Raw genomic sequence first — 25,095 nt, 5'->3', positions numbered from 1 at the left:
AAAAGACACCGGAGGGAGTTGCTGCAGCAGGAATTATGGATTTGGGGTTTCCAGCAGGATTTAGGGTTTCCATCAGGATTTAGGATTTCCAGCAGGATTTAGGGACACCAGCAGGATTTAGGGACACCAGCAGGATTTGGGGTTTCCAGCAGGATTTAGGGATACCAGCAGGATTTAGGGTCACCAGCAGGATTTAGGGATACCAGCAGGGTTTAGGGATTCCACCAGCAGGATTTAGGATTTCCAGCAGGATTTAGGGACACCAGTAGGATTTAGGGATTCCCGCAGCAGGATTTCGGGTTTCCAGCAGCAGAGATGCGGTGATCCCACGCAGAGCAGGGATCTCACGCCCGGGATTTCCCTCGGGGCCAGGCTCTGGGCATTCCCTCTGCTTTGCTTTCAGTTTCCCTTCTGTGTTGGCTGGGTGGCCCAGCTCCAGCTCAGGGAATTCCTCCTCTCCACCAGGAGATTTCCTGGGATTCTCCAGCAGGTGAGCCCAGCACCCCTGGGAGCTGGAGCAGGGGAGGCTCTGGGGAGACCTCACAGCCCCTTCCAGGACCTGGAGGGGCTGCAAGGAGCTGGGGAGGGGCTGCTCACCAGGAACTGGAGAGACGGGAAGGGGTTCAGGCTGAAAGAGAGGAAATTTCTGTTGGCTATTAGGAAGGAATTCTTCCCTGTGAGGGGCTGGTGGAATTCCCAGGGAAGCTGTGGCTGCCCCCGGGTCCCTGGAAGTGTCCCAGGGCAGGTTGGATGGGGCTTGGAGCGATGTGGGGTAGTGGGAGGTGTCCCTGCCCATGGCGGGGGTGGATTGAGATGGTTTTTAATTCTCTTCCAACCCAGAGCAGGCTGGGATTCTCTGCCCCCGGAGCAGCTGTGTTTGTGAACCCACACAAGCACTGGGATCCTTCACGAGCTGCTTTTAGCGCTTTGTTTCCAAAACAGAGGTCACAGCGCGCAGGAACAGCTTCCCTCGCATCGAAATAAAGATTCCTCTTCTTCCTGTGAGCAAAAGATGGGCAAACAAACTGTAAATACATAGTTGGGCTCCAGGTCAGGCATTCAAATTCCCAAACCAGGTGAGGATCAGCCACTTCTTGATGATCAAAACCTAAAGGGGCTCTAAGGGAGCTGGAGAGGGATTTTGGAGGGGGAGCAGCACCAGGAATTGTCATGTAAAAGTCTCCCCATGGGTCACCAGCAGGGACAACCACCCCATTGCATTCGTTCTGTTCAGCTCCACACCTCAGGGCAAACCAGGAGCCCCCCTCAGGTCACAGAGCTGCCCTCCAGAGAGGCACAGCCTGGATTTCCATGGCAATGACCCAAAGGAACAACTGCACAGAGCAGCTCAGCCCCCAGAGCACCTTTGCTTCACTGCCGCGTCAGAAATGTTCAGTGTGGCAGCAGCACAGGTGACAATGGCAGCAGGAGCTGGAGGTGACACTGAAGCGCCTGGAAAAATCCCATTCGCTCAGGGAAGGAAAAAACCAAATTAAATCTCATCTTTGCAAGAAGCCTTTTCCATCCCCTGGCCTGTAATTGCCAACTTCAAAGCTGCCAGGGCTCTCAGTAATGAATTCACCTCCAGCAGCAGCAGCAGGAACCCAAACCTGTTCTGCTGCCTCTGAGCAGCATTTCCAGACCAGCCAAGTTTGGGGAAAAGACAGAATGCCCAGGAAGACTGAGGGCAGCCTTCCCAGGGGCTGGAATTTGGAAATGAGGGTTCATTAACAATCATTCATTAATGATCCTCCACTTGAGCAGCGTCACACAGAGAGACAGAAAACAGGGAGCTGGAGATGCCGCCCCTGGTTTGGTTTTGCTGCCGGTAAACAGCACAGTTGAGGTAAGAAAAACAAGAATTCCTCAGAAAAACAAGAATTCCTCAGAAATAACAAGAATTCCTCAGAAATAACAAGAATTCCTCAGAAATAACAAACACGTTTGAGTCTCTGCAGAAATAAAGATCCTTCTACCTTCACCACCTCCCCTTTCCCCTCCATGGAAGGCAGGCAGAGCTCACAGGGATCCCAGCCTCCTTCCCTGAGGGAAAAGCAGGCACCTGAAAAGGGTTAGAAGGGAAAAAACCCTCCCAGATGAGCACTGGGAGAAACTCTGGGAGGAAACAGCAGGGGGAGAAATCTGATGGATTCACTCAGACTCAAACAAGAACCACTTAAAAAGGTCAAGGCAGTGATATTCCCTCTGCTCACCCATTGCTGCTCACGAGGCATCCCAAAATCACAATTCCAGGTGCAGGAAGGAGCCCAGCAAGGCCAGGACAGTCCCCAGTGGGGTCACACAGAGCCATCCCCACCTCCAGCCCGGCACTGGAACCACCAGGGCTCAGCACCACCCAAATTCACCTCATTTTTGCTGCCTAAACCCTTCTGGAGAGCCAAAATCTCAGCAAATTTTCACCGAAGCAGCTCATTCCTCAATTTTCCAGTTGGCAAAACGCCAAACTGAACCATCTGAGCTTGGGACAGAGAGGAGGAGAGCTCAGAGCTCTCCTCAGCTTCAGGGACAGACCCCAGAGCAGGTTTGGGAGGGTTTTTCCCACCCAGCTGCTCCAGGATGGATCCCTGACAGCCAAAGGCGGATTTATGGATGCATCCAAGGTGAGGATTCTGCTGAGGAGGACGAGGATTTTCCATGGCTGGAGTGTCCCAATCCCATTTCCCACCCAAGCCAGCAGCACCTGGGCAAAGCCCAGCAGAACATGCCAGACCCAAAGGAAAATCCATAAAAATCCACCAAAATCCACTTTTACAGGGTTCACCTGGGGAAAGCCCAGCACAAGGTGCCAGACCCAAAGGAAAATCCATAAAAATCCATAAAAATCCACCAAAATCCACTTTTACAGGGTTCACCTGGGGAAAGCCCAGCAGAAGGTGCCAGACCCAAAGGAAAATCCATAAAAATCCATAAAAATCCATAAAAATCCATAAAAATCCACTTTTACAGGGTTCACCTGGGGAAAGCCCAGCACAAGGTGCCAGACCCAAAGGAAAATCCATAAAAATCCACTTTTACAGGGTTCCACAAGGACACAACAGGCTGGGGGAACATTCCCAACCAGAATAAAACAACCACAGGGACAAACAGACCCCAAACCACAGAATTGAAGGAACGAGGGAGCACGGACTGGAATTCCCTCCTCGCTTCCCAATCCCAGCCCGATCCTCCTCTGGAAGCGTTTCCCCCACGGCCACTAGAGGAAGCTGCGACACTGCTCAGGGAGAGTCCCAAAAGTGTCACCCGAGCTGCGGGGACAGCCCCGAACACCCCCGGCAGAATCCTGTGAAAAATGAGTATTTTATCATTGGCTTCTCGCAAATATTCAAATAAATATTACAGGTGTTGTGTTAAAAAGTGATGCTGTATTAATTCTCTTAATAGTGTGTTAAATACAGTTTTAGATGTGAAAAATGCGAATTTTATCATTGGCTTCTCGCAAATACTCTAATGAATATTGTATGTGTTGTGTTAAAAAGTGATGCTGTATTAATTCTCTTAAGTACTGTGTTAAATATAGTATTAGATGTGAAAAAATGCGAATTTTATTTTGGCTTTTTGCAAATATTCTAATGAATATTGTATGTGTTGTGTTAGGAAGTAATGCCGTATTAATTCTCTGAAGTACTGTGTTAAATATAGTTTTAGGTTATAAAAAATGTTAAAATAGAAACGATGCTATGTAAGATACTTTTTTTAAAGAAAGGACTTGCAGTGAGGTAGCAGCCACCGGACACCTGAATCTTTCAGGGAAAAATAATTTATTGCTCTCTTATCAGAAGAAACGAACTTCTTCCCACCTCAAAGGATTAGGAGGAAGAAGTTGACACTGCCCAGACAGAATCCTGTGTTTGAATGGAATTTATGCATCATGGATGAGCTGTATGAATATTATTGTTTTTAAGGGTTAATCCTCCGTAAACGTGGGTCCTTTTTCGGGCTTATTTTGCCCAGAAAGAGGTACCTAGACTATCCATAACTCTTTGTTTTTATTGCCTCATATTGTCCTAATCCAAATTGTCCAAATTATTATTACTCCAATTGTGTTACTATTTTTATAACCATTTTATTACTATTAAACTTTTAAAATGTTAAAAACAACTGATTTCCTGACACAAAACTCTGGTGGAGCCACCAAAACGGGATTTTGCCAGAATTTTTAAGGAACACCAGTGCTGGAGTGGTGGATGCTGAGAATTTTGGATTTTCTGCATTTGACCTGAACACAAACCATCATCTCAAGTGCCTTCAATCCTGATCTCGACAGAGGTAGGAAAAAAGTTAGAAAAGGTAGAAAAAAGGTAGAAAAGGTAGAAAAAAGGTAGAAAAGTTAGAAAAAAGAAGCAAAAGGTAGCAAAAAGAAGCCAAACCCAGCACTGCAGGGGGAATTCCCTGATCCCAGGAGCTCACAGACCCTTCCATGCCACCCCCAGGGACACATGGCAGGACACTGGGAGCAAAATCCCAGAACTGGGATTCGGGGTGGCCCCCAGGCAGAGGGAGCTGATTGCCAGGATTTGGGGTGCAGGGAGGAATTCCACATTTCCAGGTGGGAGGAAAATCCCAGGACTGGGGTACAGACAGAGGGAGCTGATAGGCAGGATTTGGGGTGCAGCCTGAAGGGGTTTAGGGTGCAGCCAGGGCAGCAGCCAAGGCACAAAGAGCCCACCCCAGCACCTTCCCTGGAATTCAATTTCCCTGGAAAGGGCCCTGAATGGAACTGGAAAACATTCCATCCTTTTTTCCCTTTCTGGGGAAAAAGGGAATTTTTATTTCTCAGCTCCAGCAGGTTCCTACAGAGGCTCCACAGGGAGTTGTGCTGTCCCAGAGGGTGACACTGACAGCTTAGAAACTCTTTATTTAAATACTTTATTTAAAGCTTAACGCAGTTAACTTATATATATATATATATATATATTTATATAGATAGATAGATATAAACAATTTCTTCTCTCACTTCCCTAAATGAAAGCTGGATTTAGGGGGATACATTACTTGGGGTGGGGGTTGTTTTTGTGGTTTTTTTTTTTTCCTTCAAATAAAGTCATTTGTTATACATATAAAAATATATTACTTGGGTCTCCTTTCAGTTACAGGTGGCACAAGGGACGGATGAAAGAATGGAAGACGAGCACAAGGACTTCCAAAATGAAAATAAAAACCAGTGGATTGAAGCATGTGGCACGCTTGGAATTTATAGTGCAACAGCAAGCCAAGAACTGCACGTTCTGCGACACAAACATGGCACCACTCGGACTGGGGACACGTGGCCTTGCTCCCAACAGGGTCACGGATCAACAGGACATGACAGCACCAAAAACCAGAAAAAAAAAAAAGGCTGAACTTGTGAGTTTCCAAGGCCTGGAACTGGAGCTGCTGGCCCTCGGAGCTGGGGGATGGGGCTCCTTCATCTTCCATGGGTGTCAACAGCAGGAAAAGGACACGGGGGACACGAGGGTTGGCACTGCAGCCAGCCCCTGTCCCAGGAGGAACACGGGCACAGCCAGCAGGGAGGGGGGATCCAGGGCACCCCAGAGAATCCTACAGGATCCCAGAGCACCCCAGAGCATCCCAGAGCATCCCAGAGAATCCCAGAGCATCCTAGAGATTCCCAGAGCACCTCAGAGCATCCCAGAGAATCCCAGACAAACCCAGAGCACCCCAGAGAATCCTAGAGATTTCCAGAGCATCCTAGAGCATCCCAGAGGACCCCAAAGCACCCCAGGGCATCCCAGAGAATCCCAGGGCACCCCAGAAGATCCCACAGCACCCCAGAAGATCCCAGAGCACCACAGAGGATCCCAGAGCATCCCAGAAGGTCCCAGAGCACCCCAGAGGATCCCAGAAGATCCCACAGCACCCCAGAGGATCCCAGAGCATCCCAGAGCACTGCTCTCCATCAGAACAGGCACAGAAATCCAGGGACAGGCCGAGGTGCCGCGTGTCCCTCGGGGAGGGATGAGGGGCCATCCCGGGGCGGCCCAGCGCCACCCCGGCATCGAGACAAAACCCCACAGCAAAAGGCCACGAACGTACCCGGAACCTGAGCCCTTCCAGGCCCACAGCTGAGAGAACAAACTGCACATTCGCTCCTGACCCCGAGCTGGGCTGCTCCCAGCCCCAGCCGGGCCCGTGGGTGTCGCTTTGATGCCGCTCCAAGCTCGGCTGCCCGGCGGCTCCGCTCCCACTCCCACGGCTCCCATTCCATTTCCCACCCACCCCCTGACACTCAGCCCCCCAGTTCACACATCCTTCATTCCCAGCTGCTCCTCTCCACAGCGTTTTTCCCCGGTTGGTGGCTCAGCAAAGCCACCAAGCTCTTTTGGGACCTGTCCTCCCAGGCAGGAGCGAGCCCTGGTGAGCGCAGGCTGCAGACTGGGATGCAAAGGAGCAGTTCATAAATAAATAAGTAAACAAATAAATAAACCCACAGCACTTCTCAGCAGCTGCCAAATAGAACCCTGGTAAAAAAAAACAAAAACAAAGCAAGGTATGGCACAAGTGAAGTTTTCTAGACCAAACCTCCAATCTCCCTCATGGTTGTGGCCTTTCCCTCCTCTTCTAAAGCAGGGGAGGGAATTTAAGGATTCAGGCAATCGGGTTTCTGTGATCACAGTGTGTGCCCATGGCTCTGTGTCCTCCTGGTTTCATTGCAGCTGCCCAATTGAAACTGGATCTGAGACGGGGACAGAAGGATAAAAAGCTTCAGGAACAAACAGTGAGCTGAGGGGGGAAAGGCCACGGCGTGAGCTCCTCATCTCCAGGCACCACTGGGAGCACAAGGCAAACCCCAGCTCTGGAGTGGCCTCACCACAGAGCTCTCCTGGAGGTGTGAAATCCACGGGGAAAGGGCTCCGTCTGCACAGAGCTCCTGAGGCAGCTCAGTTTTGGGAGCACTGCCCCGAGGCACTGCCCAGCTGGCTCTGCCCTGCCCCAGCCCAGGCTGCGCCACCAGAATTCCACCCTCAGAGTCACCAAACATCCCACAAGGCTGGAAAAACCACCAAACGTCCCACAAGGCTTGAAAAACCACCAAACATCCCACAAGGCTTGAAAAACGAGCAACACACAGAGAGGGGAGGACAGACAGACAGACAGACAGAGCCTCAACAGCAGCAGCAGCTGCAGGAGCCACGCTGGGCCCCGGGATGGCAATGGCGAGAGAGGGAGCCACACTCAGAGGGCGACAGGACACAACGAGGGGCAGGGACCAAAGCCACGACACGGGGCTGGCACTTGGGGCCCTCAGAGGGGCAGGTCAGTGCTGTTGTGCCGAGTTTTCCTCGAGGTGCCATCGTCCCTGGGCAGGGCCCGCTGCAGGCTGGACATGGCCGCCGTCTTCTTGAGGTCGATGACGGCGTAGGAGTCGGTGCGGCGGGCACCGGGGCTGCCAGGGGCTGCCACCCTGGGCTCCTGCTGTCCCTTGCAGGCCTCGGGCTCCAGCTCCACCTGGATGTAGTTGAGCTGCCGTGGAGGCTCCGGGCAGGGCCGGGGGAAGTCGAAGCTGAAGACGTTGGGCAGGCGGCTGCGCCGGGGCCTGGGCAGGAAAGCGCGGCGCGGCTCCGAGCCCGCGGGATTCTGCAGGGGCTCCTCCTCTCCAGCCTCAGAGAAGCCATTTGGGGACGGTGTGGGTGCCATGCCAGCGTCCTCATCCCTGTGCTGGGCTGGCTGCAGCTCCCAGACCGGCGGCAGCGCCGGCAGGTTCTCGTAGTGCAGCAGCGCCGAGCGGCGCTGGGAGCAGCTCCCGTCCTCCCGGGACGCCTTGGAGCGACCAGCCCGGCACAGGGACGAGCTGCTGGGGGCCACCAGCCCGTTGAGGTTCTCATAGACACACTGTGGGGATGGACAGCCCTGCTGGCACTCGTTGTTGTTGTTGTTGGGGGCGCACAGGTGAGGCCGGCATTGCCGGGGCTGCCGGCACAGCCGGCGGTAGCTGGAGGTGGGAGCCAGCACGAATTTCACCTCCCCTGGCTGCAGGAAGACCTGGGGGTTTCGGTCTTCCAGGGAGCAGCTGTGGTTCCTAGGGGGGAAAGGAGGGTGGGCTTCAGGCAGGGAGTGCAAACAGTGCCGGCCCCTCGGCTCCGGCTCCCCGGTGTTGACGTAGGTGTGGGACTGCAAGGAGAGAAGCAGAGGGACAGTGAAAGGAGGAGACAGCACAGACCAGAGCAAAGCAGCTGAGAAACCACCAGGAGAGGGGGGGATTCCTCAGAGGAGAAAGGATTTTGGGAGTTGGGAAGGTTTTGGGAGGTAAAATGTAGATTGGTTGGTTTGGGTTTTGTGGGATGGGAGGAGAGTGCAGCTGCAGATACACACTGTGTGTCCTCATGGATGGACAGCTGCAGGAATTTCCCTGTCACAGACATGTTTTATGAAAAATCCTTTCCTGGGAAGCCTCAGAAACAAAATGTAAACAATAATTATCTACTACTGTAGAATGCAACAAGTGCATCTTCGATTAGTCCATGTTAGTTATTTCTAATTAATAACCAATCACAGTCCAGCTGTCCAGACTGTCTTGGTCAGTCACAAGCCTTTGTTATCATTCTTTTTCTATTCTTAGCTAACCTTCTAATAAAATCCTTTCTTCTATCCTTTTAGTATAGTTTTAATATAACATATATCATAAAATAATAAAAAAACATAAAGGCAACATTCTCATCTCTTCCCTCATCCTAAGACCCCTGCAAACAGCACCACATTTCCTCATGGAAAGGGTGGCTCAGACCAGAAAAAATTAAAAATTCTACAGCTGCGAGCAAAGAGCTGAACCTCAAAACCAAAAATAAAAAAGGGTCTGAATGTAGGGGTTTGTGTGACAGCTGGCAGGTCACTGCCACCCAAATACCAACGGGTTGAGGACAGAACTCGGATTTTTTTGACAGAACACCAGTTCTGGTGAAGTATCAAAGAGCAGGAGCCACCAGGAGCAAAATGAAGTAAAGAGAATAAAAAGAGTGACAAAGTGTGAGGATCCCCTGAGTTTGAGTGGGGGAAACCCAGAACTGCAGCCAGCAGAGTTGAGGATGGGTTTACCTGCTCCTCAGGCCCCAGGAGGGGGTGGGTAGAGTCTTCCCCCACAGAGGGATGTCTCAGGCTGCTCACTGAGGGCTGCTGGGCTGCAGAGCAGGACAGGGATTCTCCAGGGAAGCTGTGAAATCCATTGGGAAGTCCAGTGTAGCCCAGACCTGTGAGGGAATCGAGGCAGAGGAGCATTAAATTGGTACAAAATAGAATTATCACATTTTCAGAGGGAGCTGGGCTCTTGTGGACACCCTGGAAGGTAAAAGCAGCCTGTCCAGGGGCCATCCCAGGGCCAGGGCCTCTTTTAAATCTGAGGAATTCCTCATGGAGACAGGAATTGAGCCTTTCCAATGCTCCAGCAGAAGCACAGCTGGCACTGCAGGAGGGCTGAGCCACCATGGGATGGGGCTGTGCCACCTCCCTGACCCACAGGCTGTCAGGGCCTCTTCTGACTCTATCAGGGCTGCTTTGTCTTACTGCATCTTTATTTTTTTTTTTCCCTAATAAAGAACTGTTATTCCTCCTCCTATATCTTCCCCTGAGAAGCCCTTCACTTCAATAATCAGGAGGGATTATAATTAATTTATTTTATTTTTATTTTTACTCCCTAATAAAGAACTGTTATTCCTATCACACATCTTCCCCCGAGAACCCCTTAATTTCAAAATTACAATTATTAGCAGGGAGGGGGTTTAAATTCTCCATTTCAAGGGAGGTTCCTGCTTTCCTTAGCAGACTTTTCAAGCCAAGACACAGCCCAGCCCTGTGTCCCCAGTGCTGTCCCCTTACTGGTGGGGCCCTGGGGGCTGTGGGGCAGCTCCCCCTCCGAGGGGTGGCTGTTCCTGGTGACCACCACGGGCTCCTCCACCACGTTGATGCTGTTGCACTGCATCAGGTCCTGCAGCAGGTTGAAGATCTCCTCTGCTCTGGAGCACTTGAAGGCAAAAATCCCTGCCAGGGACAGAGAGGAGGGTTAGAACAGCAAGGAAATGATCCCGCTTTAAAAATATTTTTTTAAAATATTTTAAACGTTTAAAAATATGTGTTGTTCCCATTTCTAAATGAGTTCTGATTTATTCTGCTGTTGTTTCGCACCATCAAGCCACAACCAAGAGCCCTGTGGATTATTCAGGAAATAACAGCAGGAATCATGGAAAACGGAATGGTTTGGGTTGGAAGAGACCTTAAAAATCATCCAGTTCCACTCCCAACGTGCCACAAGCCCAGGCTGGCTTTAAACCCCCCCAGTGCAGTGGAATCTCACCCCACACAGGCGTGGGGGGCCAGGGGAACTGCTCCCCTCTCCTATTGAACCCCCTCCATCCTTTCCCAGGGGAAAATCCAGGCAGTGACTCCTCACAGCTGGGCTGGGCCCCGTGCACAGGAGGGAGGGATGGAAATGTAAAATAACAAAAGAAAAGAAAAACGTTTTTTAAAAATCTCTGGGATTGAAGAGCCTGTCCCCAAAGGAGCAGCCCAGCCCAGGAGCCAATCCCAGGCTGGCACACACACACACACAGCACAGCCATGGCAACAGGAGCAGCCTGGCAACAAGGGCTGCTCCCAAAGATCCTCATCTTCCACCAAAAAAACCCAGCTGGATCTGCCCTGCATCAGGTGGGGAGCAGCGCCAGCAAGGAGGGCTGCAGGTAAAATTAATAAGCAGGATAAAATCCCACAAAGAAGGGAGAAAATGCAACACAACACATCATCCCTCTCATTTCTGCCTAAAGAGTGCCTGATAAAAACTCTGCAGGATGTGAGAGCTCTGCTTCATCCCCTCTGCCTGGACCTGAACAGAACCAAACCACGCAGAGGGCAGAACTTTTCTCCCTGGATTAAATTTTCACCACTGATCCTCAGCCTGTGAAAGGCAAAAAAAAACCCCAGAAACCAAAGGACAAATTCCCTGATGGGAGAGGAAAACCTCACTGAAATAAACACTAAAGAGCAGCAGATGCCAGTGCAGATTCCCACAGACCCTGAGCACTCACGGGAGCCCTTTTGGAGTTGACAAACACATTAACAGAATGAGGAAACAACTTCTGCTTTTCTCCCAGGGGATGCAGATGCCAAGGAAATGTTCAGCTCTTTCAAAAAGCATCAGAGCCAGACTGGTGAAGGAACCAAGAGGCACCAGTGTAAAACTGCAATTCCTCAATTCCCAGACTATTCCCAGGGCTGCTGTGACTTGGCATCAGCTCCTGGGTGAGTCACTTCCCTCTCCGTGCTCTCAGCATCAGGGAAACGTGCTGGGAAACCTTTTCCTCTGTCACAAAGTTCCAAAATCAGAGCTCTGAGCAGAACCAGCGAATCGAGGGGAGCAAAGCTTGAGGATGGGGCTGCACAACCTGGAGCTGTGATTGGACAATTAACCCCAGTATGGACATGGAGCAAAACTTAATAAAAGTGTGAAAACTTGTGACCAGGTGTCCATCTTGGGTGGCAAGGTGTATCCTTCAAGATTCACCTTGGGCAGGTAGGACAGGGACAAGGTGAGGGGACAGGGACAAGGGGAGGGGACAGGGACAAGGTGAGGGGACAGGGACAAGGGGAGGGGACAGGGACAGCCCTTCCCCAGCAGCTTTGCCCCTATATTTTAATAAACAGGGGTCACTGTCACTGTATCTTATTAAATCCCTACTTTATCCCTTTAAATCTGTCTAGCCTGTGTTCTAGGGAGCCTCTCTAGGCATCGAGGGGACGGAAACCTCAGCATTGCTGCCCCCAGGGAGCCCCTCAGGGACTGACCCTGTCCCAAGGGAGCCCCCCTGGCACTGATCCTGCCCCAGGGAGCCCCCAGGGAAACCCTCAGGGAGCCCTCCAGACACTGACCCTGCCCTGTCCCTGTCCCCTCAGCCACTGTCCCTGTCCCCAGGACGTCCCCCTGGCACTGACCCTGGCCAGTGTGGCAGCGGCGGCTGCTCTCGAAGGAGAAGAGATTGGAGTCGAAGCCCCCCTGTCCCTGTCCCTGTCCCTGTCCCTGTCCCTGTCCCTGTCCCTGTCCCTGTCCCTGTCCTGTCCCTGTCCCCCCTGGCACTGTCCCTGTCCCCAGGGAGCCCCCAGCCCCTGTCCCTGTCCCTATCCCTGTCCCCCTGGCACTGACCCTGGCCGGTGTGGCAGCGGCGGCCGCTCTCGAAGGAGAAGAGGTTGGAGTCAAAGCCCCCCTGTCCCTGGCCCTGTCCCTGCCCTGTCCCTGTCCCTGCCCTGGGCACTGTCCCTGCCCTGTCCCAGCACTGACCCTGGCCGGTGTGGCAGCGGCGGCCGCTCTTGAAGGAGAACAGGTTGGAGTCGAAGCCCCCCTGTCCCTGTCCCCTCAGGCACTGTCCCTGTCCCCAGGGAGCTCCCCAGGCCCTGTCCCTGTCCCCCTGGCACTGACCCTGGCCGGTGTGGCAGCGGCGGCCGCTCTCGAAGGAGAACAGGTTGGAGTCGAAGCCGTAGCGCCGCAGGCTCAGGTACGGCCACCGCACGGCGTCGCGCTTGTGCGAGTGCAGGATCAGCTCCCGCCGCGTCAGCTCCATCACCCCCGAGCCCAGCTCGTGCCCCTCGTCGTCCACGTTGGTCACCTGCAGGGACACCGACGTTAATTAATGAATGAGCGTTGGTTAATTAAGAAACCACCCTTCTGTTATCTCTCCATGTGTTCACAGTAACGGGCGGAAAAGTTAAGATTGGAATTGTTTTGCATTCTTTTTTCTGATCTTCTCACAGCCTCTCCCAAGAACAATGATTGGGAAAGTTGTGGGGAACTCCCTGGGCACTCCCAAGGCACGACCACCCTTTCCATGAGGAGATTCCTGCTGATTTCCAGCCTAAACCTCCCCTTTTTGGGACACACAACACTCTGGATCTGGTTAGCATAAGAGATTTGATAATCGGGATGTCTTGCCAAGAACAAACAGCTTTGAAGATTGCAGGAAGATTAAACCAGGCTGACTTACTGGATAAGAAAATTACACCAAGAATTTCTGCAAGTGAGAGATGCTGTAAAATGCTAAAGTTTGTTTATGTGATTATTAACCCAATCATTGTAATAAAACATTTCTAGCCTTCCCAAAATAGTATATGAGCATAGCTAGCCCACAAAAAATTTGGATTTTTAGTCCACAATAAATTTGGATTCTTCTGATCATATCTCAGAGTCTCTCATCATCACTGACCTCCCCTGGCCCAGCCTGAGGCCGTTCCCTCTCCTCCTGTCCCTGTGCCCTGGGATAAGATCCCAAATTCCCCCTGAGCCTCCTTTTCTCCAGGCTCAGCCCTTTCCCAGCTCCCTCAGGACTCTCCAGCCCCTTCTGCAGGTGCTCCAGCTCCATCCCCTTCCCTCCAGCCCCTCCACGTGTCCCTTGCTGTGAGCACCCCGAGCTGGACAGGGCTCCCAGGTGTCCCTGAGCAGCTCCAAGCACTGCAACCCCATGGATTTCCCCCATTTCCCGCAATCCCATGGATTTCCCCCATTTCCTGCTGCCTTTCTCCCAGCTGCCAGCAGGGATCCGTGGCTGGCAGGAGCTGGCAGCCCTTGGCAGCTCAGCTGCTGTGGCTGAGCCCAGGCTCTGTCTGGAACACAGCCCTGAGCAATAAAAGGTTTTTCTCTCCACTCCCCCATTTCCTTGCATTTCCCAAGCAGAGGCAGTTTAGCAACAAACACATTTTCAGCAGGAGTCTCTTAAGGAAAGGGGGAAAATAAAAAAAACCAAAAAACCCAAAGCAGAAGCGAGGAATTTGCAAATCCTCTGGCAGGATGTTTGTGTGCAGGAGTTTGCTCTCCCCTCGCACAGGCAGAGCTGTCCCAGACCCTCTGATGGGGTTGGAAGGGCCCAAATTTACCTTGAATTTGGTGGGATGGTTGTCTGGGATGCTGTCTGGGCACAGACAGCTGCAGCAGCTCCCCATGACGCCAGGCAGAGAGGCAATCCCTGGGGACAGGACACAAAAGGTGGCACAATCAGATCCCAAATCCCAAATCCGCCTCTCCCACCCTCTCCGGCTGTGTCCTCCCCATCCCAGTGGGGCTGGAGCTCCAACTCTTTGCTCTGCTCCTTGATTAACGTCACAAATGTTAATTAAAACCAATTCTTACCATCAGGCAGTTGTTGGATTTGTTGTGGAGGAGCGAGAAGGAGTTCCCACTGCAGTCCCTCTATCTCCCTCGGGATTTCATGGCAAGCAGGTTTCACCTAAAACACGAGGGGAACACTCCCATCTTCCACCTGGCAAGTAGAACACAATTAAACAATGATAAAAGCAGAGAAAATTAAAAAGCAGGGGGTGGGAGAGTGACTGAACTTCCCTTCAGACAACCCAAGGAAAGCAGGTGCATTTTGTGTTTAATTAATTACATTTTGTATCAACACAGAAAACTCTGCACGGCAATGAAAAAGGCGCAGCTAAAAAGAATGTTTTAAAAAAATAAATAAGAGTTATTTTATTTCCTGGCTTTGGGATCCCAACGAGTAGCGGGGTTTACCAGGGTGAAGGAAACAAAACTGAGCAGCCAGGGGTGGTGAGGCAGCTGCTGAGGAATGTGAAGGTGCCTTCACTGCAGGGAAGGTCCTTCAGGGTCACAGAACAGCAGCTGCTCTGCTCTGGAGTAGGAGAAGAAAGAAAAAAAAAAAAAGGCCAGAAAGCACAAAAACTCTGATATCTGCCCCAGAAAACACCAAAATTCTGATACCTGACCCTGTCAGGGTGAGGATCAGGCAGGGAGGAGGCAGTGAGGAACGCTCCTGTGCTTTTGCTTGCTTTTTTTAAAATTGGAGTGAGAAATGGGAAATTCTGCTATCCCTGATGGGAACTTGGGCAGGTGACAGGGGATGATGCCAGGTGTGCCCTGAGACCAGCTCAGTGCCTCCACCTGATCCACCAGGATCCCCAGCCTGGCGCCAGGGCAGGAAATGGCAATTTGGGAACCTCTTTCCATTGGAAGCCTCTTTCATAGGGAACCTCTTTCCACGGGAACCTCCTTCCATTGGAAGCCTCTTTCTACTGGAAATCTCTTTCCATTGGGAACATCTTTCTATTGGAAACTTTTCCATTAGGAACCTTTTTCCATTGGGAATCTCTTTTCCATTGGGAACCTCCTCCCATTGGAAACCTCTTCCCATCGGAAATCTCCTTCCAGTTGGGAACCTCTTTCATTGGGAGCCTTTTTCCATTGGGAACCTCCTTCCATTGGAAATCTCTTTCCTTTGGGACCTTCTTTCCATCGGAAACCTCTTTCCATTGGGAGTTTTTTCATTGGGAACCTCTTTCTATTTGGGACCTCCTTCCATTGGAAACCTCTTTATTTGGGACCCTCTTTCCATTTGGAACCTTTTTTCATTGGAAACCTCTTTCCATTGGAAACTTCTCTCCATTGGAACCCTCTTTCTATTTGGGACCCTCTTTCCATTTGGAACCTCCTTCTATTGGAAACCTCTTTCTGCTGGAAACTTCCTTCCATTGGGAGCCTCTTCCCATTGGAAACCTTTTTCCATTGGAAACCTCCTTCCATTGGAAATCTCTTTATTTGAGACCCTCTTTCCATTGGAACCTCTTTCTACCTTCTTCCACTGGGACTCTCTTTCCATTGGAAATCTCTTTCCATTTGGACGCTCCTTCCATTGAGAACCTCTTCCCATTTGGAATCTCTTCCCACTGGAAATCTCTTTCCATTTCAAGTCTCTCCCTCTGCCAGGCTCTGCCTCGCCCTCCTCCCAATGAAACCACAGCTCACAGAGTGGCACAGCTGCCCTGGGCCCCTTCCAGTGTGGAGGGAGGGCGCAGAGCTGCCCAAGGGTCCCATTCCGCTTTTACATCAAAAACAGCTCCATAAATCACCTCCCACTGCACCTCTTGGCCCTTGCAGAATTCCCCACCGTGCCCCAGCCCTGCCAAGCGCCCAGGAGAGAGGAAAGCTTCTTTCTGTGCGAGCTGAGAACAAACAAAGGCGGTGCCAGGTGCCCTCCTGCACACACCTGCCAGCCCTAGAGCAGCACCAGCCCTTCCCCGTGCCACCCCGCACCCTGCCCCAGCCAGCTGCTGCTTCTCCTGGGCTCTGCAGGGATTTATTTATTTATTCCCTCACAGGAATTCAGCACAGATCCTGCTCCAGCTGATCTGGGCACTGGGGGCTGGCTCCTCTCTGGCTGGGCTCTCCCCCTCGCACCTCAGCAATTCCCTCAGGAATCAGAGCAGGGAGAAAACACTCTGCCTTTTGTCCTCTTTCCTCACTCCTCTCCCTGCACCCCCATCTGTGAGGGGTCAGCCTGAAGTGCTGTGGCTTACCAAGGACAGTTTTTACACTGAAAACAGAACAAATGAACTAAAAAACCACCTGGGTGCTTCCCCCTGCTCCTCACGGGTGAATATTTCAGCAGCATCCCTTCCACACAGCCACTGAGATTCCCAACTCCCCAGGGTCCTGCTCTGCACTTCCAGCTCACCTCCCCAGCCCTGTTTGCCCATTCAGAGCCCAGCCAGTGCCTAAAGCCACCCCAAGAGCCCAGCAGGGTCCCCACAGCAGGACTGGGTCCCTCCTGAGGCCACCAGCCCCATCCAGACTCGCAGGATCCCAACCCAAACCCTCCTCAGCCCTGCCTGGAGCGGCCTCTCCCGAATTCCCAGGTTGTTCCCATCCTCCCAAAGCGCCCCTCGTGCCTTCACCCTCCTTAAAGCCAGAGCTGGAGAAGGTTCCCCTAATCCCAAAGGGTCAGGGGGGCATCCTGACACCCCCTGCACGGGGACAGACGGACACCACGGGTGGAAAAGCACCTGGACCCACATCAGCCCCTCCAGGACACGCAGGGACAGAGCCAGGAAAAGGAGGGAGCAGGGGGGGCAGCTCTGGGGGCAGGAGGGGCAAAAAGGGGATGGGGGGATGAGAAGAGGGATGGGAGATTGAGGAGGGGCTGCAGGGAGGGAGAAGGGGATGGAGAGGGGAGGAAAGGGATGGAGGGATGGGGAAGGGGATGGAGGGATGGGGAAGGGGATGGAGGAAGGCAGAAGGGGCTGCAGGGACGAAGAGGATGGGGCTGCAGGGACATGGGAGAGGATGAAGGGATGGGGAAGGGGATGGAGGGATGGGGAAGGGGATGGAGGGATGAGGAAGGGGATGGAGGGATGGGGAAGGGGATGGAGGGATGAGGAAGGGGATGGAGGGATGGGGAAGGGGATGGAGGGATGAACAAGGGGATGGAGGGATGAGGAAGGGGATGGAGGGATGAGGAAGGGGATGGAGGGATGAACAAGGGGATGGAGGGATGAGGAAGGGGATGGAGGGAGGAGGAAGGGGATGGAGGGATGAACAAGGGGATGGAGGGAGGAGGACGGGCCTGCAGAGCCCGTGGGAACGAGGGCCCTGAGGAAGGGGCGAGTCCCGGGGGGCTCCCGGGGAATTGCCTGCGAGGGGCGGCGGGGGCAGCCCGGGGAGGGCACGAGGGGAGGGGGACGGACGGGGGCGATGCCGCGGCCCCGCTCCGGGCGCTGCTCGGTACCTGAGGCGCTCCCGGCTCCTCCGTCCGGGACCTGCGGCCCGGAGCCCCCGGCCCGGCCCTTCCCGGGGCCCGGAGCGTGTCGGGGCCCCCGGCCCGGCCCTGGCCCTGCCCGGCCCGGCGGGTCCGGGGGTCCCCGGTGGGGCCCGGAGCGATCGGGGCCGGGCCGGGCCCGCCGGAGCAGCGACACCGCGACAGCGCCGCGCGGCCGCCAGGGGGCGGCAGGGGGGCGCGGCGGCGCCGAGGGGGCGGAGCCTGATGGGCGGTGCTTGGGTGGGCGTGGTCTGATGGGCGTGGTCAGGGTGGAGGTGATGGACGGGAGGGGTTGGGGGGTCTGGGGAGGGTTTGGGGGGGTCAGTGAGAGGGTTTGGGGGTCAGTGAGAGGGTTTGGGAGTCTGGAGAAGGAGAGAGGCAGCACAGGAGGATTTGGGGTCTGGCTTTGGGGGTTGCTCAAGGGGGATCAGTGGAGGAGATTTGGGGATCTGGGAGGGAGAGGGGCTGGGGGTCACTGCAGGGGGATTTGGGGGGTCCGGGATGGCAGGATGCCCTCGGGGGTCTCTGGAGGGGAATTTGGGGGACCTGGAGTAGAGGGAGACTCTAGAGGGGCGTCGGGGCAGCTGCCAGTCCTCATCCCAGAGCCACCGAGCGTGTCCTGCCCTCCGAGGGGACACGGGAGCGCCCCGGTGACCCCTCTGTCCCCCCCCGTGCCCAAGCAGGACTTTGCCCGTGGGTTTTTCCGCCCTGGGGAGCGATGGAGGAGCGTGGGGGCAGCAGGGGACGGGGAGGGGGGGGTCCTGTCACCACCCGCGGGGACAAAGTCCAAACAGCAACGGGGCCAAGATAAAGCTGCAGGGAGCAGAATAACAGCGTGGGGACCTCACAGGGACCGTTTGTGACATTGGGGACCTCAGAGGGACCCCGGGCAGTGACATTGGGGACCTCAGAGGGACCCCGGGCAGTGACAGCCCCGCTGGGACCCCTGCACAGGGGGCAGAGCAGCCAAGCATGGAGCTGTTCCCCCCTTCCTCCTCCTCTTCCTCCTCCTGGTTCTCCCCCTGCTCAGGGGATTGTGCAGAGGATCCTCAAATGGTTCGGGTTGGAAGGGACTTTAAAAAATCCCTTTTTAAAAGGGACAATTTCCACTGTCCCAGGTTGCTCCAAGCGATGCATTACCCGGGCTGCCTAAAAGCAGAGACCAAATAAAATTAAGAAAACAAAGAGCCGTTTTATTTATTTATTTATTTATTTATTTATTTATTTATTTATTGAAGGGCCTTCAGGAACATTTAGGGCAGATGAAGCCCACCCAAAAATAGACATTGGATCACAGGTTTTCACACTTTTATAAGTTTGGGCCATTTGGATATCTGGGGTTAATTTTCCAATTACAGCTTCAGGTAATGAAGTCATTGACCCCAAGTTTGCTCCCCCAAATAATTTTTGTTCACATCTCTCAGGGCCTGAGGCAGTGAGGTGTTGTTGATTCCCAGGCTTGGAGAGGAATTTTTTGTAAAAATGGGAAAGCAGCAGCTCACACTGCGTGTGGAGTTTAGAGTTAACCACTAAAGAATTACAGGATTATAAATGTATGGAAAAGATAAAACCCAAAATCCTAAGTAGGCATCACAAACCCCATCCAACCTGACCTTGGACACTTCCAGGGATGGGGCAACCACTTCCATAAAGCAGCACCACAAGCTGTGCCCAGCGCCGCCCTGCACGGCCTCACCCAGCAGTGCCACGGGCTTGTCACGGAGCCCGGCACCTCCTCTGCCAAATCACCACCCCTGGGAGCTCTGGCTGCACTCCCAGCCCTGATCCCAGCACCAACACGAGCCATCTGCACCCCTCAGGGCTCCCAAAACCAGCCCCAGCTCCCAGGACCACGCAGGCGGCAGAGATCCAGCCTGGCCCCGGCAGACCTGGGAGGTTTTTGGGGGATGCTGTGTCGATTCTCGTCCTCAAAACCACATCAGCAGGCAGGAAAATCTTACAGCGTGGTGAGAAATGCGCAGAAACGCCAGCAGGACGCTGTGCTCTGATCAGTTTTTCCCCTGACTCCCGCCTGGGTGGAATTGCTGCAGTCTGGAGGAGCCTCGTCAGGTGTGCAGGGCTTGTGGAAACTGGGACATCCTGACTTGCCGCTGGCTAACTCCTTTGTGAGAGCCCCGCCAAAGTTTCTCCACCTCTAAATTGGGGTGTAATGACACTTCCCCCTCTTTCATGAAGCTTCAACTCTTTGTGATCTCGGCAGGGAAATAAATCACCGCGCGGGATCATAAAAAGCCATCAAACGGCAACCTGGGGTGAACCGAGCCGCAGATGGAGGGAAGGGCGCGGGCGCTCGGAAAATGAGAGGTAGGAGCGAGCCAGATGTCATCGGCAGCTCTTTCCCCTGTAGGGTTAATGTCCCCCCCCCTTTCCCTGCCTGCCCTGGAATTCCAGCCATTGGCTGCCTCCCGAGGTTTAGGCTAAAAAGCCTCTAATTAGGACCCCGGCAGCCGCGGAGCCAGTGCCTGGGCAGGCAGGGGGAAAAAAAAATAGAGAGAGAGGAAAGAAAAAAAACAAAACAAAAAAAAAAGTGTTTCCCTGGCTGAGCTTGGATGTTTTCCTTTCGCTTTGCGAAGTTTTCCCAGGCCAGGCTCCATTCCCTGGCGTGCTCCGGAGCAGGGCGGGACGGCGGGGCTGGAGCGGGCGGCCGAGCCCGGAGCGGCGGCGAGCGGGGCCCGGAGCGCCGGGAAAGGGCAGGTACGTGAGGCTGGAAGGGATTGCCGGGAAAGGGCAGGTACGTGAGGCTGGAAGGGACTGCCGGGCTCGGCTCTGCCGGCTCCCAGCGGAGATGGAGCTGGGGGACAGGGGGATTGAGAGCGGGGGGCAGCGGGAGGGTCCTGCTGCGAGGGGAAGGGGATGAGGCAGAGCGGGGAGATTTGGGCTGTTTGGAGATTTTTTTTTGGTGGGGGGGAGGAGATAATATCGCTGTCTTTGTTTTCGGGAATTGTCCCCTGCGAGCGGGAGGTGACGCGCGTTCCGTCGTGCCAGGCTCTGCCAGGTGCGCGGGCAGCGCTGGTGCCACCATCCCTGGGATCGGCCGGGAATGGGATTGGGGATGGAGCTGGACCCCTTGGACCTGCCGGGGTGAAGTCCGGTGGCCACGGGGAGGGGTGGGGGGGCTTCGTTCTGGTGGTCACCGGGAGAGGAGGGGTCGCGAATCTCCATCCCAGTGGTCACCGGGAGGGGTGGGGGGCTTCGTTCTGGTGGTCACCGGGAGAGGAGGGGCGGGGGTCTCGGTCCGTACCTGCGGGAGCACGAATGCGTGAGCCAGGGTGGTTTAATGGGTTAATGGGTTACTGCTCCCTGCCGTGCCTGCGGACGGAGGGAAAACAGCAGGAAAAGCCTTTGGCAGCGCTGGCACATCCCCTGGCGAGCCAACAGGCCGCGGTCCCCTCTGGTGCCACCGTGCAGTGTGGCAGAGCGGGATGCTGAGACCCTTCCCCATCATTTTGGGGGGGCTGCAAAGGCGTTTTTAAAGCGAGGGCCACGACTCTGCTGTGCCCAGCAGTGGCACCAAGGGCTGCTCCAGCTGGTGCCACCCCAGCTCCAAAAGGCACCGTGGGCTCCTCGGTGGGACCGGCTCCAGGTCGGGCAGGACTTGCTGCTCCTGCTCTCCCTGCCAGACCTCAGCTTATCTCACCCCAAAAGATGCATCTTTATTGCCCTGCATCTTCGTTGTTATGCATCTTTATTGCTCTGCATCTTTTTGCTCTGCATCTTTGTCGTTATGAATCTTTGTTGCCCTGCACCTTTATTTCTCTGCATCTTCATTTCTCTGCATTTTATTTCTCTGCATCTTTGTTGTCCTGCATCTTTATTCCTCTGCATCTTTATTCCTGCTTGCTCCTGCATCTTTATTTCTCTGCATCTTTATTTCCCTGCATTTTATTTCTCTGCATCTTTGTTGCCCTGCATCTTTATTTCTCTGCATCTTTGTTGCCCTGCATCTTTATTTCTCTGCATCTTTATTTCCCTGCATTTTATTTCTCTGCATCTTTATTTCCCTGCATTTTATTTCTCTGCATCTTTGTTGCCCTGCATCTTTATTTCTCTGCATCTCTGTTCCTGCTCCTGCAGCTGTGTTGACAGGAGCTCAAGCACAAACAGGTTATCCCGTGGGTGAGGCCAGCGTGGATCTGCGCCCCTGGGAGCCGCCAGCGCTGCTTTGAGGGGCTTTTTGGAGTTGTTGCGTCCCCCTGGGGACTCTGCAGAAGCAGAGTTGAGGCGGGGATGGGATGCGGCTCCCTGGGCGGGCTGGGAGCGGGGGAGCCTGTGCTGAATTCCGAGCAGGCTGGGGTGGCTGAGCTCCAAGTTAATGTGTGACCTTGGCAGCAGAGCCCGCACGGGCTCCCACAGCCAGCTGGAGACGGGGGCTGCTCCCGCCGAGCCAAATCCGATTAACATTCCCAGGAATTTCAGCCTCTTGTACCCAGGGAGCCGCGACGGCTTCCGATGCTTTGGGGAGAGCGAGAGAGGAGCATCCGGAGGAGCTCCCACAGGCAGGACGGAGGATTTGCAGCCAAGGCAAATAAATGACAGCCGCTGGTGCCACCCAGCCTGCCCGACTGGTCTGTCGCACGTCCCTTCTCGGGGACTCGCTGGCAGCGACAGCCCCAAAGTGCCACCGCGGTGCCACCTCCGCCGCGGGTCTGGGGCAGGCTGGGAGCATCCCTGCATCCCTGGGCAGGGCAGGGCAGCGGCAGCAGAGCCCGGAGGCAGCGAGGGAGGGCAGGAAGGGAGAGGGGACAGGGCTGGGGAGCGGAGGAGCCAGACCTGTTGGGGCTGCCTGGCTCTTTAGCATGGGAGGCGCGTACCTCTGTCACCGTCTGGGGCTAATTACAGGGACTTGTTTACAGCCCAGACGGCTGCCAGCCGGCGTAATCACATCTAACCGGGCTGGGCTGGGCTCTCCGGCACATTCCCCGCCCTGCCCAAGCCGCCCTCCCCACCCCAGTGTCACCCCACCGTGCTGGTGGCCCTGCCATGGGGTCCCTGTGGCTCTGGGGGCTGGGGCCAGGCTGGCACTGCCACCCCCCCGAGTCCCCCGAGCATCGCAGGGGTCTGATTAACAGCAGAGTTCCAAGAGATTACACAAATGCAGCTTGGAGGCTTAATGAGCCCGGCAGAGCCCGGGAATGCCCCAACCTCCCACGGGAGGGAGAAATGGGGGCGCTTTCCCAAACCAGGCAGCAGCAGAGCTGGGGCTGGACACGAGGGTCCCCACTCAGCATCCCGGGGTCTCCCTGGCCCAGCTCTGGTCCCTCACCAAGCCAGCAAGGCCAGGGCTCTTTTTGAGCAGCAAACATTCAGTCAAACCAGATTACTTCATCCCTACCCCAAAGCGCAGCTTTGAACAGCGCCCCACAACCAGCCCTGCATCCCCGCAGGGTTCCAGACCCCAAATGGCAGGAAAAAAGCCAGCAGCCCTTTTTGTTTTATCTCTCTGATTAGCCGATGTGTTAATCATTGACCCGGCAGCAGGGCAGGGAAACCTGAGCTGCCCCGGCTGATCCCACCTGCTCCCGGCCCCAGAGCTGCCCCTGCCACGTCCCAGCAGCCCCAGGTGAGGCTCAGGAGTGCTGGGGGTGTTTGCTGGGAGCACTGGGGACACTGGGATGTCCCTGGCAGGTGGGACACACCAGCACCACCCCAGTGTGGAGCAGGGAATGGATCCTCGTCGTGGTAGAGGTAGAGGAGAACCAAAATTTCATGGTCTGGGGGTTCTCACCCCCTCATCCCTGAGACCGTTTTGTGCGTGGAGCATTTTCCAGAGGGGTTGATCCATCCGTGGGTGAATCCCTGGGTGTGTTTGGTCACAGCCCCGTGATTTTCCCCTCCATCCCACCCTGGCTCCCCGTGGCACGGCAGGAAGTGTGGGCTGAGGGCGTCAGGCTCTGGGCTGGGAACCCCAGGAGCCAGCACCACATCAGCATCTGGCCTTTGTTTTGGGAAGCCAGGGCAGGAAGGAAGCGCCGCGCTGGAAAGAGCCCGCATGGGGAGGAGGGGAGGGCTCCGGATGGGTTTCACTGCCTAACCCTGAGCCAGGCGTGTGCTGTGGGCTGCGACAGCCCTGGGCAGAACAATGGCAGCCCCAGGGGAGGGAATTATTTTCCACTGAGTTTGGCTCAACCTCGGTCTGTTCCCACTCAGGGATGGGCCACTCGACCCGGGATTAGCTGTGGCAGCTGGGGGAAAGCTCCTGCTGTGGGTGTTGCTGTTTTCCAAAACCTATTTTAGCTTGAGCTTGGGCATTTGGGGTCTTCCCTGCCTGGCTTCATCACCATCCCATCCCACCACCATCCCATCCCATCCCATTCCCATCCCATCCTCATCCCATTCCCATCCCATCCCATCCCATCCCATCCCATCCCATCCCATCCCATCCCATCCCATCCCATGGATCCCATCCCATCCCATCCCATCCCTTCCTGCTCAGGAGACAAAGCCCCAGCCCTGGCAGGAGCCCGTATCCTCAGTGTGGGTTTGCTGTAACCCCCAAAGAGAAAGGAGCCCCCCAAAAAATCCCTTGGGATTCCTGCAGTGGTTCAGCTGAAGATCTCGAGGTTGTGGTGCCTTGGAGCATCATCCCAGCTGGACGTGGCCCAGGTCCCTGCAAAGGACAAGGACCTGCTTGTCCTGCTGCCACAGGGGCACAGGATCCGTGTCCAGGGATGGCTCCCCGCTCCCTGCCCTGTGTCTGATGCCTCTGGCTCCCTCTCTGTCCCCAGCTGATGTCCCTGCCGAGCCCTGCATGGCCCCAGCAGGACGAGCCCTCCCCCTGCGGCACCACCGGGGCGCTCCCCCCGGCCTCGTCCGACAGCGACTCCGGCTGTGCCCTGGAGGAGTACCTGGAGCCCCCCGAGGTGGGTGGCTCCCACGCCGTTTCTGGGGTTAAACACGCATTTTAGCCCCTCTAAACACATTTTAATCCCGCTCTGAACTCGCTGTTTCCCCCAAGGTGCCGCCGTGCTCGCCCCAGCCGGGCTCTGCCTGTGACCGGACGCGGCTCCGCGCCAGAGCGCTCCTGCAGCAGCTGCCCCCCCAGGACTGCGATGTGAGACCCCCCTTCTTCGGCTGCTGCTCCCCTCCCCGGCCTCACCTGGTCCAAAAACAGAGGCCAGGCCGAATTAAGGGAATAAAAAGCAGTTTTATTTATTATTCAGCTGCCCTAAGTGCAGCTGAAGCCCACCCAAAAATGGACCACAGGTCACGGGGTTTTCACACTTCCATAAGTTTGGGCCATTTGCATATTGAGGGTTAATTTTCCAATTACAGCTTCAGGTAATGAAGTCATTGACCCCAAATTTGCTCCCCCAACTCAGTTTTGTTTCCATCTCTCAGGGTCTGACCAGTGAAGTGTTTGATTCCCAGGCCTGGAGAGGAATTGTGTAAAAATGGGAAAGCAGCAGCTGACACTGTGTGGAGTTTAGAGTTTACCACTAAAGTTTGGAGTTAACCACTAAATTTGGGAGTTTACCACTAAAGTTTAGAGTTATACACTAAAGAATTACAGGATTATAAATGTCTGGAAAAG

General features: G+C 54.7%; 2 protein-coding genes across 2 annotated transcripts in view; one reads left to right on the top strand and one right to left on the bottom strand.

The window, feature by feature from the left end:
• Nucleotides 1-6,269: 6,269 nt before the first annotated feature.
• FRS3 (fibroblast growth factor receptor substrate 3) lies at nucleotides 6,270-17,573 on the bottom strand. The gene is made up of 7 exons (XM_030965717.1): nucleotides 17,514-17,573; nucleotides 14,120-14,249; nucleotides 13,867-13,955; nucleotides 12,419-12,605; nucleotides 9,829-9,990; nucleotides 9,052-9,203; nucleotides 6,270-8,130 (listed from the first exon to the last, which is right to left on the bottom strand). The coding sequence occupies exons 3-7, from the start codon at nucleotides 13,930-13,932 to the stop codon at nucleotides 7,264-7,266; spliced, it is 1,434 nt and encodes a 477-aa protein (XP_030821577.1). The 5' UTR covers nucleotides 13,933-13,955; nucleotides 14,120-14,249; nucleotides 17,514-17,573; the 3' UTR covers nucleotides 6,270-7,263.
• A 2,479-nt stretch (nucleotides 17,574-20,052) lies between these two features.
• The window catches only part of PRICKLE4 (prickle planar cell polarity protein 4), a 9,842-nt gene continuing 4,799 nt past the window's right edge, over nucleotides 20,053-25,095 (top strand). Inside the window, exons 1-3 of the mRNA XM_030965555.1 lie at nucleotides 20,053-20,258; nucleotides 24,290-24,424; nucleotides 24,520-24,615. Of these exons, the coding sequence (XP_030821415.1) occupies nucleotides 24,293-24,424; nucleotides 24,520-24,615 (228 nt within the window). The 5' untranslated portion in view covers nucleotides 20,053-20,258; nucleotides 24,290-24,292. The remainder of the gene's footprint in view (nucleotides 20,259-24,289; nucleotides 24,425-24,519; nucleotides 24,616-25,095) is intronic.

The sequence above is a fragment of the Camarhynchus parvulus genome, chromosome 26, assembly GCF_901933205.1.
Source record: "Camarhynchus parvulus chromosome 26, STF_HiC, whole genome shotgun sequence".
NCBI classification, from domain to species: domain Eukaryota; kingdom Metazoa; phylum Chordata; class Aves; order Passeriformes; family Thraupidae; genus Camarhynchus; species Camarhynchus parvulus.
This window is presented reverse-complemented; position numbering and strand designations above follow the sequence as displayed.